The 20121-nt window shown below is 37.5% G+C and overlaps 1 protein-coding gene across 1 annotated transcript in view; it reads right to left on the bottom strand.

The window, feature by feature from the left end:
* Positions 1–1767: 1767 nt before the first annotated feature.
* The window catches only part of LOC115213261 (protein SMG5-like), a 578377-nt gene continuing 560023 nt past the window's right edge, over positions 1768–20121 (bottom strand). The window contains exons 6-7 of the mRNA XM_036504031.1: positions 10749–10906; positions 1768–2970 (exon numbers count right to left, since the gene is read on the bottom strand). Coding sequence (XP_036359924.1) covers positions 2903–2970; positions 10749–10906 — 226 coding nt within the window. The 3' untranslated portion in view covers positions 1768–2902. The remainder of the gene's footprint in view (positions 2971–10748; positions 10907–20121) is intronic.

Below are 20121 nucleotides of genomic sequence, written 5' to 3'. Positions count from 1 at the left end.
GTGTGTGTGTGTCTGTGTGTGCAATACATATAATTTATTTGGGTAATGTGTACATATCTCCTCTCTTCTGTATGTCAGATCTGAAATTCATTACCATTTCTTTATAATTAATTGCTGAGCAATTAAAAAATTCTTCGTTTTTCACAAATTAAGATGTACTTTGTGGAGCCTATGTATGTCTTGTTTGGTTGTTACATTTGTATGCATTAGATGTATAGCTAAGTGTGCATGCAAGAGTTGTAGTATACGTATGTATGTGAGAGCGAAGGTGTGTGTGTGTGTAGGGTATAGAGAGCAATATGATTACCGATTGGTAGGGGCGGATTACCAAATTCTTGAAAGCATCAAAGTTTTAATTACAAAACAATCATCTAAATAAAAGAAAAATTATACAGTAAATGAAATTAAAATCAAACTAGATAACATGAAGTACAAACATAGAGAGAGGATGTGAGTGAGGGACAGACAGACAGACAGAGATAGGGAAGATAGAAAAAGAGCAGGGTAAGCAATGCAGGTACATGGGAGAGAAAGGGAAGGGGGTTTAAAATGAAAGACAGACAGACAAAAAATATAATAGTAGGAAAAATTCTGCTTGTTCAGGGAAGAACTCTTCAGAAATGTGTCAATCCAAGAAAATACTAAAATTTCCAACTGTGAAAACACACCATATTCCAATGTCAAAGACATCAGTTACTACAAGTAACACACCAGTCTGTGTGTGTGAGTGTGTGTGTTTGTGTGTGTGTGTGAGTGTGTGTGTGTGTGCGATTAATACACTAGTCAGTACTTCAAAGACTTCTGTGTGTATCTGTATTTGTGTGTGTGTATATATGAGCCTAAGTGTTTTCTGTGTATGGGGTACCATCTTTTTGCTGTATGTATGGCACATGTGTGCGTGTGTGTGTGAGAGAGAGTGCTAAACTTAACACTGTATGCGTTTATGTGTGCTTATGGACCAGTCTTTTGAATGTTTGTATGCGATAAGCAAGCACACCGTGTGTGTGTGTGTGTGTGTGTGTGCATGCATGCATGCATGTAAATAGAGAAAATCAGTTCCTGCACGTGTTTATAGCACAGAAATGAGATGCAACAGGACAGTGACAGACAAGCTATTACAGCCTAACCTCTGTCACCCTCTGTGTTTGCACCGATGCAAACACACCTGTGTCCACGCATGTGTGCATGCATGGCGTGTGTTATTCTTTGAGAAAGGTTGGTGCTTAGACGAGAGGGCATAGATGCTCTGAGTAATGCTGAACAGAACTAAGAGTCCTCAAAGTGCTGCTAAGATGTGCCGTGCTGATAGAGTAGCTATGCAGATATATTTCATCACTACTGTTATGGCATACACGCAGCTATCTTTCGTATACACGGGTATGCATACTAGCATGTATGCTAGTATGCACATTAGCGTGATGTTATGTATGTGTATTTGTACGTATGTAAACATGTATGTATATATGAATGCAAGCATGTATATATGTATCAACATATGAATGTATGCGTGTATGTATGTGTGTATGTATGTGGGTATTGAGGTGAAATGGATAGAATTATCTAAAAGAAAATAAAAGAAAAAACTAAAATTTCCAATAAAAGATGACTTTAGGGGATTAACCTTTGTTTTGTGTTTTACTATGTATGTTGTCTTTTTTTTGTGGTGGTGGTGGGTATAATTTCAATGTTTTTTTTTTTAATTTTTGTTTTCTTTTTCATTAACCTTTGTCTCTTTAATAGTTAACTTTTCTTTCATTTTTTGGTTTTTTTTTTCATTCCATTTATTTTCAATTTCAATAGAGAGGGAGGGAAAGAGGGAGACAGAGACATGACAGCAAGAACAGCAATGATGGATATGGACTGTTGCTGCTTTGTTTTTATTTTTTGGTTTTTGCTTCCTCTTTTACGGCGCTGCCACCACTCTGCTCCGTAGCAAAAAGTTCTTCCGTAAAACTTTCCAGTGCCGTTCAGGTAGTGGTAAGGGTGAGGGAAATAGGGTAGGGGAAAGGCAAAACACAAAAAAAATCTGAAATAATTTCATGAATCTGTTTCCTATTGTCGGCCCTGAAACAGAGGAGTGGGGGATGTCATTCAAGGGAACAGGGATCTGGTCATATCCAGGGAGGACCAAAGTTTTCACTGACCACTAGTAGAATTGGCTTGCCCACACTTTTTGTTATTATTTTTATGTTATTTTTTGTATTTATGCAGATTCATTAAGAAATTTTTCTTCATTTTTTTTAAAAGATTTTTTACGACCAACAGTTTCTTTCTGTGTTCTATCAGGATTTTCTTTCCTTTACCGTTTATTTATATATTATACCTTAATTTTAATTAATTTTTTTTTCCTTTTTAGGCAGGAAGGGAGTTTGGTGCAAGCATTACTGTTTGATTGAAGGACGAAACAGAACAGGATAAAGATTACAAGGTAATTGTTGGAATATGACAAAGACAGTTTGCATTATTCGGTCTCCTTCAAAACAACATTGCTTGGCATGAAATTACATGTTCAGTTTCTTCTCCTGCTTTTCTTTGTTTCAATTACTGCTGCTACAGCAGTTGTTGTTGACGTTGTTGTTATTGTCGATAGTATTTTTTTTATCTTCTTAAATCTAAGTTCTGAAGGCCAATCTACTGCTGGTGGTATAAGTGATTAACTGCTCCTGCAATGCTGTCGATGTCGCTGTTGGTTTCTGTTGCCTTTGTTGTTGTCGTCAGCATCCCTGTTCTCTTCCGTTTTTATTAAGTAAGTGGCAGACAGTAAGTACTGATGCAATGGTATCAATAGAGATAGCAAGCAAAACACACTCAAAATGCCAGCCGCAGGTAGATATAACTGAAGAATCTGGCACCAATAGTTCATTGTTAAAGTTCCACCATTCTGTAAGTTTGGGCAGAAACCTCAACCTTTACTTTTCCATATTCCTTTCCATTTGCTGACAAAGTCAGTAATTTTTTCAAAGGAAATATCTGCAAATACAAAGAAGAGAAAGAGAAAATGACAATAATTGTATCTGAAGAGAAATCAAAACTAATCAACCAACTTATAGAAATATTTAGGAGCACTCCATCAGTTGCGATGACGAGGGTCCCAGCTGATCCAATCAACAGAACAGCTTGCTCATGAAATTAACGTGCAAGTAGCTGAGCACTCCACAAACACGTGTACCCTTAACGTAGTTCTCAGGGAGATTCAGTGTGACACAGAGTGTGACAAGGCTGACCCTTTGAAATACAGGTACTACTCATTTTTGCCAGCTGAGTGGACTGGAGCAACGTGAAATAAAGTGTCTGGCTCAAGGACACAACGCACCGCTGGGAATTGAACTCATGACCTTACAATCATTAGCCGAATGCCCCTAACCACTAAGCCAAGCACCTTGACATATAGAAACATATACAACAAGCACAGCTATGGTTAAAGAGCTTGCTTTGCAATGAATGACATGGTTTTGAGTTCAAATCCCACTACATGGTACCTTAGGCAAGTGTCTTCTATCATAGCCCCAGACTGACCAACACCGTGGGAGTGAATTTGGTAGACAGAAACTGTATGGAAGCCTGTTGTTATAGGGTTTGGGGTTCAGTTTCACTGCACAGCTCTTTGGGCAAATGTCCTCTGGACCTTGTGAGAGAACTAAATCAATGTAATCTAAAGTCTGTCATGTGTATACATGTGTGAATGTGCTTATCAACATTCAGTGTTTTAAACCCAGGTTTTGTCCCCGTTAACTAGGGTGGCAGGATCTACCTTGACGCCATAGCAATTGAGGTAGGCAGGTGCAGCCCAACCAAACCTTTGGGCTGGCTGACAAGTGCCTATCTTCCTTTTTTATCATGAGACTTTTTTGGAGCTGGATTTTCTACGGGGATCATGCCCTTGCTTACCCCCAACCTCAATTTCTAGACATGAGTGGTCCGAGACCAAGGCCCCTACTATGATTTTAAAGAAATGTGGTGGCAAACTAGCCCAAGAAGGCAGGGACACTACTCCCTGAGACCCCTTTCAAAGCCCCCTCCCCTTAGATAAATGTGTGTGTGTCTTTGTGTTTGCCTCCACAACCACTTGACAGCCAGTGTTGGTTTGTTTATGTCCCCATAATGTCGCATATAGAATAAGTATCAGACTTAGCAATATAACTACTGGCATCAATCTGTTCAGCCCTTAAAGGTATGCCCCAACATGGTCACAGTCCAACGACTAAAACAAGTAAAACAGAGAGAAACACATGCCAACGAAGGAGCCTGTAGCTGGTAACTTAACCTGCTAGAAACAACAGTCATATCTCCCTCAAATATCTTACAGCCATGAAAAGAAGGGAAAAAAAACATTACATAATGTAATTCTAGCTATGCAATAACAAAATGAAGAACAAGATGGCCATGGCTGGAATGCTTTGCATCAATAGGTCTGCTGAGTGAGAGCTAACTTGGGGCTCTTTTACTCTTTTACTTGTGTCAGTCACTTAGCTGTGGCCATGCTGGAGCAACGCCTCTAGTCAAGCAAATCAACCCCCAGGACTTATTCTTTGTAAGCCTAGTACTTACCCTATCGGTCTCTTTTGCTGAACTGCTAAGTTACGGAAACATAAACACACCAGCATCAATTGTCAAGCAATGTTGGAGGGGGACAAACACAGACACACAAATATATACACACACACATATATATATATATATACATATATACGACAGGCGTCTTTCAGTTTCCATCTACCAAATCCACTCACAAGGTTTTGGTCAGCCCGAGGCTATAGTAGAAGACACTTGCCCAAGGTGCCATGCAGTGGGACTGAACCCGCAACCATATGGTTCGTAAGCAAGCTACTTACCACACAGCCACTCCTACACCTATAAAAAAAAACATTTCTCCACCAGACAAAAAATTCACAGTCAACTCCCACAGAAACAGAAGCCACAAACACATCAGTGCAGTGAAAATTATCGACTACCTCTTTCGTTATTGTTTCAGCTAATTATGCCAAAGATTATTAATGACTCTATTATGCCATACTTGTTTTACCATATCACTGCAAGGTTAAATTTTTGCAGTCAATATTTTCATCTGATTATGGCTGGTAACTTAATTTATTTCTCACATTAACAACAGCAACAACAACAACATGTATCCAAAAGTATTTCTTTAATGAAGAGAATTATGCAAATAGCTCCTGGAATTATAGGATTGTGGATTCTAGTCATAACTAAAATTTTACAAATAATTTATTAAAAAAAAACAAACAAAAAAAAAAACAGCTGCAAATAGAAATTAATAATAATAATAATAATAAATGCCCTGATGTAGTACCAGGCAGTGGCTCTCGTGGCTTCTGATCTTAACTGATTGGAAGTGTTATCATGTACATTGTTTTGTCTTGGTATACAAAGATGGGCAACAACAAATATTCTACTCAATACCAGATTTGCTTGTTAGTTGCTTGACTTTAACCAGTTGAGTATGTCTCTTGGTGGCCGACAATATGGGCATCTCTGATTGTGAGCAGAAGTAGTGGGGGAGCATCATAGCCATGTGCTGAGAGGGATTCTTTGGGACTTGGATAATTTACCTCTGGAAACATGGGTGTTTTGTTCATCATCCTTAAACAACCTTTATTCAGGGACCTTTTGAGTGGGATAAGCTACTCAACTTGAAGAAAATTCTAACTGATATGAGATCACTATGTTACACACATATGGTTGTGATGCATGCACCTGGTGTACCCTTATCAGATGAGTAATCATGATGGGTAAATTGGGTTTCATATATTTGTATCCCAATGTCACTTTGATGGCATGCATTGCTCTCTCACTCAATAATAATAATATTGATTTCAAATTTTGGTACAAGGCCAACATTTTTGAAGGCAGGGAATTAGTTAATACCATCAACCGTAATGCTTGACCGGTATTTTATTTTATCAACTCAGAAAGGATGAAAAAAGCAAAGTTGACCATTGCAGGATTTGAACTCAAGATGTATGAAGCCAAGAGGAACTTTTGGATGCCATGTGTGGAACTGCCAGTAATAATTCTACTCCTTACATCCTTGCAATAATAATATCTATCCATGTCAAAATTTCTTCTACTCATTTAATGAGTAATATAGGTTCCTACAATTTGTCTAAAATATTTTCAGAATTATGAAGTGTAGCTGTGACTGTGTGGTAAGAAGTTTACTTTTCAACCACATGGTTCTGGGATCAGTCCCACTGCATGGCACCTTGGGCAAGTGTCTTCTACTCAAGCCTTGAGCTGACCAAAGCCTTGTGAGTGGGTTTGGTGGATGGAAACTGAAAGAAACCTGTTGTGTGGGTGTATGTGTGTGTTTTGTGTCTGTGTTTGTCCACCACCACCGCCACCACTTGACAACCAGTGCTGGTATGTTTACATCCCTGTCACTTAACAGTTCAGCAAAAGAGACCAATGGAATAAGAACTAAGCTTAAAAAAGAATGTACTGGAGTCCATTCAGTCGACTAAAAATTCTTCAAGGGGGTTGCCCCAGCATGGCCACAGACTAATGACTGAAACAAGTAAAAGATAAAAGACTTAGGAATAACATTAACAACAGCACAAATTAATTGGCTGCATGAGAATCATCAGAGACAGAATACGATGTCTCCAGTGAGGTTTGAAATCACCAACTTGTGAACAAAACAGAAAAAGTAAAGTTTATAGCTTTTGCAAGAAGACTATATGAACTCTAATTTCTTGTCATAGCTAGCAAGAAAGGTCAGAAAATAGAAAAAGCAAGCTACTCAATGGTTGAAGCAATAAGATAGATCACTTAAGTGCAAGCTCTATTCAGTAGATTGTTCTCTTAGCTTTTCTGATTAATAAGTCGTTCATTGTACCACCTCAAGACTGAATGACTTGGAGTTAAGATTTGACTAACTCTCAACACATAAGCTAACAGATTGATCCTGACAGCAAACCACTCCAAAAAATGTACTTCCAGGCCACTGCCAGAATGGTCTTTTAATATAGAGATTTTTCAAGAACTTCATCTGGAAAATGGATAGTGTATCACTTCAGTAGAGTAATAAATATATAAGAAATGGAATCGGGAGAAAACGCAGTGAAGAAAGAAGAGAGGCGATTGAGGTCAGAGAATTGTCATTCATATAGGGAAGGTGATACAAATAGAGAATAAATATTGAGACAGATAGACAGATAGATGAAGAGAGAGAGAGAGAGAGAGAGAGAGAGAGGTGGGGGAAGAGACAAGTATGTAATGATAAAATAGAGTAGAAAATGATGATGAGACCAGGGTAGAAGTGGAGAAGGTGTTGAAGGAAAGATGGGTAAAAAGCCATGATGATGGGAAGGTGAATAAAGAAATTAGCCAATCTTTATGACCAGCCAACCTTTCTAGCAGCCATGCCTGCACTTTCATTATAGGTATAATCCTTTTTGTTGTTGTTGCTACTGTTATGTCTATCTTTCTCTCTCTCTCTCTCTCTCTCACACACACACACACATTTTCTGAGAACTTAAGTCTGATTAGTTCCAACCTTTGTGGAATGTGGATGTGAAATGATTGTCTGTAAAAGCCAAGTCAGCCAATCTCTCTCTCTCTCTCTCTCTCTTTCTTTCTTCTCAATCATCTCCTCATCCACTCAACTCTCTCTCCTTCTCCCTTTCACTTCACCCCCCCCCCACACACTCCATCTCCCACTCCTTCCTTCCTCCAGTGTGTCTGTCACAAGCCAGCCAGGTCTTTTGAATCTACTTTAAATGGTAAGGTGGTGAGGACAATAATTCACACCAGGCAGTGGTCCACAGATACATATGGAGACAGCCAGCTAATTGTATTCTGCCAGCATCATTTAGCCTCCTTTACAACAGTTAACAAAGGAGTGAAAGCAAAGCCAGGAAAGACATCACTCACCAGTAATGGAAATACTCACATCTCAATTTTACAATATTTCTGCTGCTTCTACTGTAATTACAAAACAGATTTCCCTCTTTTTTCTTTTCTTTTTCATTTTCAATAATCATATCATATATATATATATATATATATATTATATACCTATATAATACATATACATATATACATATACATATATATAATTATATATAATATAACCATATATATATACATATGTATATATACATATATATATACATATATATATATATATACATATATATATGCATATATATATAATATATTATATACATATATATATACATACATATATATATACATACATATATATATACATACATATATATATACATACATATATATATATATACATACATATATGTATATATACATATATATATACATATATATATACATATACATATATATATTACATATATATATACATATACATATATATATACACCAATATATATACACATATATTATACATATACATATATATATATACACAATATATATATATACATATATATATACACATATATATATACATATATATATATACTATACATATTATACATATACATATATATACACATATATATTATACATATACATATATATACATATACATATATATACATATATATATATATACATATATATATATATATATATACATATATATCATATATATATATACATATATATACATATATATAATAACATATATATACATATATATATATATATATTTATATATATTTATATATATATATATGTATGTATATTTGTAACAGTGAGTGGTAAGGGTAGAGGGCTTTATATATGTATTTTTTTGGCTCCTTGTTTGCTTTCTCTCCCCACCCACCCCACCCCTCTCTCTCTCTCACTCTCCTCTTGCTCGCCTTTCTCTTTACCTTCCCTAGCAATACAGGTAAGTATTTATAGCTTCAAGTAGATAATGCCACTCTAATGGTGTTGGTTTCTTCCAATAATAGAAATGGCCATTACAGGAGATGGAGGAGAAGGGGAAGAAAAAGAAAGGAAAAAAAAATAAAATCGACATCATCAACAATGACGGCTTCTGTTATTGACCACAAGGGCCTAATATGTCAGGGGACATAACAAAGGCAAAATACAAAAATATATTGAAGGATTTACATAAAGTAAAATAAGGCCATCAACAATAACTACAAAGAATAAATAATATGGTAATGATTTCAAACTTTGGTCGGTGCCGTGGATAAAATGCCTGATGGTATTTGTTCTGGCTTTTCACATTCTAAGTTCAAATCCCACCAAGTTCTGTATTGCCTTTCATTCTTTCAGATTTGATAAAGCAAGGTTCCAGTCAAATGTTGGGGGTCAATGTAACTGACTAACTTCCACCCCCTCAAAATTGCTGGCTTTGTACCTAAATCATAAAGCAGTATCATATATGTAATGGTGCCCAGAAAATGGTATGCAGTATTTCTTTTGGCCCTTTATGTTCTGAGTTCAAATCCCCTTGAGGTCAAGTTTGCCTTTTATTCTTTTGAGGTCAATAAAATAAAGTAGCACTCAAGTACTAGGGTCAATGTAAGTCACCATCCCCAAATTTCAGGCCCTGTGCCTATATCAGAAATAAATAAGGTGCAAAAAAAAAAAATGCCCAGCAGCAGTCATTCAAGGTCTTTAGGTTTTGGGTTCAGAAATAAGAATAAAATCTTCCTCAAACTCACAAATCACATTGTACCATCTATCAACCCTATATTTATTTGTTTATTGCCCAGAGGGGGGGGGGGGCTAAACATAGAGGGGACATACAAGGACAGACAAAAGGATTAAGTTGATTTCATTGACCCCAGTGCATAACTGGTGCTTATTTAATCGACCCCAAAAGGATGAAAGGCAAAGCCGCTCTCAGCGGAATTTGAACTCAAAACGTAACGGCCGATGAAATACTGCTAAGTATTTTTCCTGGCATGCTAATGATTCTGCCAGCTCGCTGCCCTTATCAATCCTATATTGGTCAATGCAGGCATACAGTACCTAAATTTAGGCTGCAATGTTTCTCATAGAAAATAGGTCAGCAGGATCAGAGTTGACCAATGGTTAAATAACAACAATACTAAATATCATTTCTAGCAATGGCACAAGACCACATCTTTTTTATTTTTTTGTTTCAGTCATTAGATTGTGGCCATTCTGGGGCACCACTTTGAACAATGTTTCTCAAATAAATTGACACCAGTAATTATTTTTTTTAAACCTGAACTCATTTTATCGGTCTCTTTTGCCAAACCACTAACTTGTCAAGCAGTGGTGGGGGACAAACACAGACACAAAGACATAGACACATAGATATATATACATCATCATCGTTTAGCATCCGCTTTCCATGCTAGCATGGGTTGGACGGTTCAACTGGGGTCTGGGAAGCCAGAAGGCTGCACCAGGCCCAGTCTGATCTGGCAATGTTTCTATGGCTGGATGCCCTTCCTAATGCCAACCACTCCGTGAGTGTAGTGGGTGCTTTTTACGTGCCAGACGAGGCTGGCAAACAGCCACAATCGGATAGTGCTTTTTGGCTTTGGTCAGCCTGAAGCTATGATATAAGATACTTGCCCAAGGTGCCATGCAGTGGGACTGAACTCGGAACTTGTGTGGTTAGGAAGCAAACATCTTACCACACAGCCACTCCTGCACCATTTTTTGTGGAAGATTACAGTTGATTACTTCGATCTAAGTATGTAACTATTTTACGGTAATTATTTTACTGACCAGGGAGAGAGACAAAAGCCAATCCCTCCAAAGTAGACATTGCTGTTCATTATTCTGGGAGAAAGAAATTAGAAGCGAATAATTACCTTGGCATTGGCCTTTGTTTTGCATGTCCTTAATGAAATTTGATCCATCGCATGTGTTTAGGTCATTACTAATTAGCACTGTGGTCACTCCACTGTGGCTAAAGTCACCGCTCTGTTGTGCAAGGTACTGACAACAATCCACAATCTCAACCAGGCACCTGTAGAGACAAAGAAAGAAGAAAATATAGGTTATGATATTTTAGTAATGGGTAATGAGGATAACGAAAGGAAAGGAATCATCAGTAAATATCAAAAAAATAAATAAATAAATAATAATAATAATCATTTTTATGAGATTAATTGAAGAAGCCTGTAACTCTTTACAGACCTACACAGCATATGAAATTTGTACACATGTTTATTCATAACTACTTATTGATTATATAGTTGGTATATCTTTTATTAAATCTCAGCTGTGAATCATGTACCTTTGTAAATTGTTTTTTCATGTCAATAATAGTTTGTTAATGTTTTCATAAGTAAGCGGTGAAACGTTAACATGCCAGGTGGCATGCTTAATGGTATTTCATCTGCGGTTATATTCTGAGTTCAAATTCCACCGAGTGCCTTTCATCCTTTTGGGGTTGATTAAATAAGTACTAGTTACGTACGCACTGGGGTTGATATAATCAACTTAATCTGTTTGTCTGTCCTTGTTTGTCCTCTCTGTGTTTAGCCCCTTGTGGGTAGTAAAGAAATAGGTATTTCGTCTGTCTTTACATTCTAAGTTAAAATTCCGCCAAGGTCAACTTCGCTTTTCATCCTTTTGGGGTCGATAAAGTAAGTACCAGTTCAGCACAAGGTTTCAATGTAGTTGACTTACCCGCTCCACCAAACTTGTTGGCCTTGAGCCAAAATTTTATGCCAATAGTTTCAGAAGTAGATAAATTCTTTGCTACAGGTGTTGAGACAGGAAGTGATCCCTGATGAGTTTTAAGAAAGACAAAACTAGTCCTGATCCTCACTTTCACATACTGATTATGAATTCCATGCTCACAAACACACACATACAAACATATGCACATGTGTGTGTGTGTGTGTGTGTGTGTGTGTGTGTATTTTGCATTTTTTTCATAAGTAGCTATAACTTACTTTCTGCCTCTGTACACATAGAAATCAGATGTAAGCACTACTGATGAGCTTTTAAAGACAGATGAAACTAGTCATTTTACTGTTCAGTCAGTTCTGCAGTGAAGGTTGTGGTTTAACCATGTGATCTATTTGCACAGTTAGGCTACATGTACATCAATCAAATGAACACATGTAAGTAATTTACAACTTAACCACACACAAACAATATAAGCGGTGTGAATAAAGAATGACTGAAATTAATTTAAATATCCAAAAGAGCCTTAGCTGTGATAGAAAATTATAAGAATGCAAATACATTTTTTCTACATTTCCAGTGTGAGGAGGAACAAAGAGAGGAAAACTCCTGATAGACATTTCACAGCTTGTTGACTGCTTCTCAGAAGAGACATATTTGATTTCCATTTCCAGTTGATAGTATAGAATATCAGCTGCCATATAAAGAGGTCCTGAGTTAACCTATTACCATAGCAGATACTGTAACTTGTATATTTGTACTTTAGATACCTCATCGTTAATTAATATATATTTCATGTGCAAAGCAACAAGCTGGTAGAAATCTTAGCACACGAGATGAATTACTTAGTGGTGTTTCATCTGTCTTTACATTCTGAGTTCAAATTCCGCTCAGGTCGACTTTGTTGTTCATCCTTTTGGGAGTCGATAAATTAAATACCAGTTGCATACTGGGATCAATCTAATCGATTGGCCCCCTCCCCAAAAATTTTGGGCCTTGTGCCTATAGTAGAAAAGAATATATATTTTATGAGCAACACACCATATATAATGTGCATGTATGTGTGTGTGTATTGTTGTTCTGTTGAAAGCAAAAATCGGAAATTCAGAATAGCAACGAACTAAACCCTTAATTTCAAGCAAATGAATAAACTACATGTACTGAGTAGCTTTTAGTTTTGCTTGTAAATTCAAATCCTCAACCAACGCTGGCAAAGGAAATGGATAAATGACAATATGATTATGGTGATATGTGTATGGAGGTGGAGAGATAGAAAGATGAACCGTAAATATAATAACAGTGAATACCTTCCTACTGTCCTTGAAGTTCACCCTCCTCCCCTGAAACAGTTTCTGAGTTTACCTCTTACTATCCCCAACTCACTCTTCACTGCTTGAATACACTCTTTCTAATTTTATGCACAGTCTCTCTCCCTCTTTTGCTCTTCCACTCTCCTTACCCTAGGCTGTTTGATACAACAAGGTCATATACCAAAACTAAAGCAAATGCTAGCAAAAAAAAAACAAAAAAAACAATCAGAAGCTCTTCCTTGTACCCAATCTAAGAGATACTGACTCAACCCCTACCCCGCCCGCTCCCTGCCCTACACACACACATATATGCATACACAGACGTGTGTGCTTGCACACATGCATACTTATGGTCATTATTGACACAACACGTTTTAAGTGCAATCTGGTAGGTGTTTTCACTTACAAGCACACCAATGGTTGTTGTTGAATGTTCTAATAACGGACTTTATTTGCTCTAACAAAGAGAAAGCTTTAGCATCAGTCTACAAAGCAGAAAGCAAACATTTCAGACACGATGATGGTGATGAGAGAGGAAAACGAAGAGAGAGAGAGAACGAGGCAGCCTTGGACAACTGGTCAGACCATCAGTGTTTTCATTGCATTCGGTTTGTAGCGAAAGAAGACAAAGTGCTTAGCTGCTTACTATGTAAACACCATTCAATCAGCCTTCTATAAATATACATACATACATACATGCACAAATTATAGATATATATACACATACATATGCATATATAAAATGTAAGTAAATAATAGGGTTTGTGTCTTATTGTTAATGTGTAGTATATTTCGATACATGTGTATACAGTCTTCTATAAATATACATACATGCACAAATTATATCATATATATATATATATATATATATAATGTATGTAAACAACAGGGTGAACATATATGTGGTATGTAGGTAGGTTATACATGTGTATATGTATACTTCAATGCTGTGTATGTGTGTGGGCACTTACAGATATGTGTGCGTTATGTGTGTTTCTGTATATATAGCTTCAATGATTCATGCATACAAGATGTAATCATACGTATGCAATTAAAATATATATATAGCAAATGCACACACACACATACATACATATATATATATATATGCGTATATGTATATGTGCGTATATATAGATATAAATGCATACGTGTGCGTGTGTATATATATATATATATAAATATAAGTGTGTGTGTGTATGTGTGTATGTATATATATTATATATATATATATATATATATAAAAATATAAGTGTGTGTGTGTATATATATATATATATATATATATAACATTTGTATTTGTTTTATGTTTATGTAACGCACATACATACAGGTAAATAGATCCTTATATTTAGGCATAAATACATACATCTTAACACATACACACACTTAGACGCAAATCTTTCTGCAGATGATCTGTATATACATGTGTGCGCGTGTGTGTGTGTGTATTGATGTGTGATGGAAGTATGTATGCATATCTATATACACAAGCCATTTACAAAGCACATATGTACACAGTGAGAATCATAATTTCACAAGCTGTGACTGTGTGTACACAGTGACAGCCATGGCATTGTTGACATTAACTGTTGTGTTCGCTCTGCGTGCGAGCGTGCATGTCTGTGTGTGTGTGATTGCATATGTGTGCCTGAGCACACATATGGGGATGGTCTTAGCTGTCAACATATCTATTTGCATTACATGTTAAGAAACAACAAACCTCCCCCGTACCCCACCGTGCACCAACTGGCCACCCACCCACTCAACCAGCCCTTCTTGCTCAGCCATGACTTATCTTTCCTTTCCTTTCCATCAAGTGAGAGAGATGTGTGTATACATGTTTGTATGTATATACATATACACACACATACACATATATATATATATATACACACATATACATATACACATAAATTTATACACACACATACATATATAGACATATACGCACATACATATACACATATACACATATACATATATGTATATGTATGTATATGTATTTACACATATACATATACACACATATACATATATATACACATACACACATTTATACACACACATATACATACATATACACACATACATATACACATATATATTTATACACACATAAACATATATATACATACAGACACATTTATACACACACACACACACACACATACATACACACAGACATATACACACATTATATATGTAATGTATGTACAAATGAACACATCGGTCTACAGATAGATGGATAAATAGACATGTAGGTAGGTATACATATACAGGTGTGTGTCTGTGTATGTGTACATAAGACTGTTTGCGCTTGTGTGTAATGGACATTGTAAACAGTAACATCATGCAAGTGTTTGCCAAGAGACAACGACTTATGTAGCCTGTACACAGAATACAAATACGGCAGCCAGAGGAGATGATAGCCAGTGGTCAGTCCATTGGAAATAACCCAGTGGGCAAACACACACACACACACATGGTGTCAGTCATTAAAACACGTGTTTCTCTATACTGAAGAGGAGCCATAATGGTTGTATTATGAGGGTTTAAAGGAGGGAGGATGGAGGAGGATGAGGGGGAGTGGCTGAGGATGGGACACAGAAGTGAATAGATTTGAATGTAAGATAAATACCATTACCACCATCAACAATACAACGACCACCACCATCACAACTACCATCACTATCATTATGAGCCGAGGAGGTGTTCTCAGTGTGGTCAATGGTGGCTTGATCTGCTAGAAGCAGCAGTCAGATCTTCCTCAAATCACTCGCTGATTGCTTCAAAAAGATCTGGTGCTTTGTAGAATGTCATCCTGGGTATACTAAAGGACTGGGTGGCCTCCAATGGAATACCTTAATAACGGGGTGCTCAATATGGGGTTGCCTTGGAGCTAATATAATACTACCGCAGTACTACCCACCACCGCCACCACCACAACAACAACAACAAATATGCCAACAGTTCCAACAATAATTACACAAGCAAAGAAAATCCTATTTGTGGTCACTTGACATGCTAGAAATAGCAACCGAATCTCCTACAAATCACTCCCTACTTATTGTCTTAGATGACAAAAGGAAGGACATATTGGGTATGTAATGCCTTCAATCATAAGTCGAGTCAATCAAGACTAATTTAGGACTAAACAACAGCAGTAACAGTGTTATTGTCCCCATCACCAACAACAACAGCACTAGAATCATTATATCCAGTAATTTAATTAACCATCTCAACCATTATTAAGGACACTGTGAAGAGAGAAGGGAAGATGGAAAGGGGAAGCAATGTAGAAAAGGAGAGTAATACACATACACGAATTATCTCTCGTACCTATGGGTAGACAGCCGTGTGGGTAGGGAGAGAGAGAGAGAGAGAAAGAGAGACAGATAGATAGATAAGGATAGATAGAGAGATAGATAGATAAATAGATAAATTAGATAGATAGATAGACAGACAGACGGACGGACGGACGGACGGACGGACGGACGGACGGATGGACAAACAGACAGATAGACAGACAGATAGATAGATAGATAGATTAGATAGATAGATGATAGATAGATTAGATAGATTAGATAGATAGATAGATAGATAGATAGATAGATAGATAGATATGAGAAAGAGAGAGAAGGAGAGCAAGAGACAGACAGACAGATTGATAAATAAAATAATAGATTGGTAGGTAGGTGAACGGACAGACGGACGGATGGAGGGACATATAAATAGGCACTAATATGAAGGTAGATAGTTTATGAAAGATGGAGAGATTTGTAACAGAGAAATGGAAAGAGAGAGACATTAGGAGAGAGAGAGTGAGGTAAATTTAACATATGTGGCTATGTATGTATGACATGTGAAGTTGTGAGGGGTGAGGTGTTTATAAGAGGACGGTGGGTACTGGTAGAGAGGCAGCCAGACAGACAGGAGCATAAGGGGGGAGACAGAGGTGCATGTAGTCAGCTAATGTAAAGAAACACATCAAAAACCTTTATTGTTATGAGATATAACACACATACACACACACATGCAAAAAGATACTGATATTAATGCATTTGTGTGTATATATACATGTATGTTATACATATGTGCATATTATACATACAACGACACACACACATATACACACCACCCACACACATATATATATGTATATAATGCATATATATAATATATATATATATATATATATATTATATATATAGATATATATATATATTATATATATTATGCATTATTATACATATACACCACCCACAACAGAGTATGGAACCTGGTGCGGCCCTTGGCCTTGCCAGTTCCTATCAAGTCATCCAACCCATGCCAGCATGGAAAATGGATGGTAAATGATGATGATGTATGTGTGCCTATGTATGTTTAAATGTATATATTTATATGTCTGTATATGTGCTACACCCCCCCCACACACACACACATACCCTCCACACACACACACACAAAGAAGGAGAGTCAGACAGACAGATCCTTGTGGTCATCTAATGTAAACAGACAAACGAAGAAGAGAGAGAAAAGAGTAGGTGGTGGGGGGATGAGTATTAGGAAGCAAAACGTAGGGGAGGAGGTACAAAGAAAGGTGGGGGTAAAAGATCATGATAGTATGGGAGTGGTAGTGGTGGTGGTTGGAATCAGGAAAAGATGAGAGGAGGGGGGGAGGTTTTAAGATCACAAAGTGATGTGGGGGGTGGGGGCGTACAGTAGAATATGTAGAAGCAAAAGTGGTGGAACGACGAGATGGATGAAGGGGGGGGCGGGGGGGGGTAGGTATGTCGAGGAGGAGGTGGAGGAAGCAGATAAGAGAAAGCAGGAAGGGTGGATGCGGGGGAGACGGTGCAACCGAGCTAGTTTGAGGATGGATGCAGAGCGGAATGAGAGCAATTGGATGAGACAGGTGAAGGTGGTCGGTGTGGAGAGCTGCAGCGAGGTTGAGTGGCCTGCTTAATGCATGCAATCTTGAAAGAGAGTGTGTCAACTGAGCTGATGATGGCCAGCAGGCCACTCCAATAACTTTACATCGCCATAACATTGTCAATGAGAATTAACAACTTCAACACTGTTAACTTCATCTGCACTGACCACACACACACACACACACAGAGTATGTATTACACGCATACTTTTATACATGCACACACACCTTCCCTCTCTCTCTCTCTCTCTCTCTCTCTCTCTAGCTCAGTCATATAGAGTAGTGCAATGTGGTTTGGCATGGCATGGTATGATGCATTGTAGTTATGTTGAAGAGAGATAAATTATTGCACAGTGCAGTGGTTCCCGACTGGGGCCTGTATAAGATTCTGCTGTTAAAATTTACATGCAAGGAATTCTCTTTACTCTCTTTTACTTGTTTCAGTCATTTGACTGTGGCCATGCTGGAGCACCACCTTTAGTTGAACAAATCGACCCCCAGGACTTATTCTTTGTAAGCCTAGTACATATTCTTTCGGTCTCTTTTGCCGAACCGCTAAGTTACAAGGAAGTAAACACACCAGCATCGGTTGTCAAGCAATATTGGGGACACACACACAACACACACATATATATATACAGATATATATGACGGGCTTCTTTCAGTTTCTGTCTACCAAATCCACTCACAAGGCTTTGGTCGGCCTGAGTTTATAGTAGAAGACACTTGGCCAAGGTGCCATGCAGTGGCACTAAAACCCAGAACCATGTGGTTCATAAGCAAGCTACTTACCACACAGCCACTCCTATGCATGGCCACAGTCTACTGACTGAAACAAGTAAAAGATAAAAGATACAAGCAAGGTTGTTCATTTCCAATCTTCTATGAAAGAAACGAGGTGGTATCAAAAGGTTACCAGACTAGTTCTGTAGTGTGCCAACAGATGACAACACAGGGTTACATGTGCAACAGTACATCGGTCTACTACAGAACAGTACATCAGTCTCAATGACTTCTGGGCAGAGTAGTTCTAGCTGTGACAGGCTGGAAAGCAAAACAATGCCAATGACAACAACAATGGCAATGATGGTTACAATGATGATGACAAACATAACCATGAGGCTAACTTTTCAATCATCACCATCATTGATTGACATTAGATCTGAGAAGTCTGGATGTATATTAGAACAACAACAAAAACTTAACAATATGTTAAACTAAAGCAAAAACAAACCACAATAGCAATATCATTGTTCAACACTACACACACACACACACGTGTGCATACATTCATACAAATGTGCTCACTTGCTACATATACAAATGTTGCATTAAAATCATCAATGTTGTTATTGATATCAAGTGTAAGCTGTACACAACCACCAACACAGCCATTACAACCACCAATACAACCATCATCACAACCACCAACACAGTGTTCACAACCACTAATACAACCACCATTACAACCACCAATACAACCATCATCATAACCACCGATACAACCATCATCACAACCACCAATACAACCATCATCACAACCACCAACACAATGTTCACAACCACTAATACAACCACCATCACAACCACCAATACAACCATCATCACAACCACCAATACAACCATCATCATAATCACCAATACAACCATCATCACAACCACCAACACAGTGTTCACAACCACCAATACAATCATCATCACAACCACCAACAGTGTTCACAACCACCATCACAACCACCAATACAATCACCATCACAACCACCAACACAATGTTCCCAAACACCATCACAGCCACCAATACAACCATAATCACAATGTTCACAACCAACCAACACAATGTTCACAGCCACCATCATAACCACCAATACAACCATCATCACAATGTTCACAACCACCAATACAACCATCATCACAACCACCAACACAATGTTCACAACCACCAATACAACCATCATCAAAACCACCAGCAAAACCATCACAACCACCAATACAACCATCATTAAAACCACCAGCAAAACCATCACAACCACCAATACAACCATCATCACAACCACCAGCAAAACCATTATAACCACCATCAAAAACCATCACAACCACCAACACAATCAACACAACCACCACAAAAACACTGAATTGCCAATGCAACAAGAATACAGCACAAATCGAAAACTACACTATATGAGGAACCACCAATCATCACAAACAACCACTGAACTACCAACACCCCCAATGGTACAAAACCATCATCACACGAGCGAATACTAAATCAAAACCTCTGCCACATGAATAACAGCAGCAATA

The sequence above is a fragment of the Octopus sinensis genome, linkage group LG6, assembly GCF_006345805.1.
Source record: "Octopus sinensis linkage group LG6, ASM634580v1, whole genome shotgun sequence".
Lineage (NCBI taxonomy): Eukaryota > Metazoa > Mollusca > Cephalopoda > Octopoda > Octopodidae > Octopus > Octopus sinensis.
The sequence above is the reverse complement of the archived record's forward strand: the minus strand, read 5'-3'. Positions and strand labels throughout refer to the sequence as shown.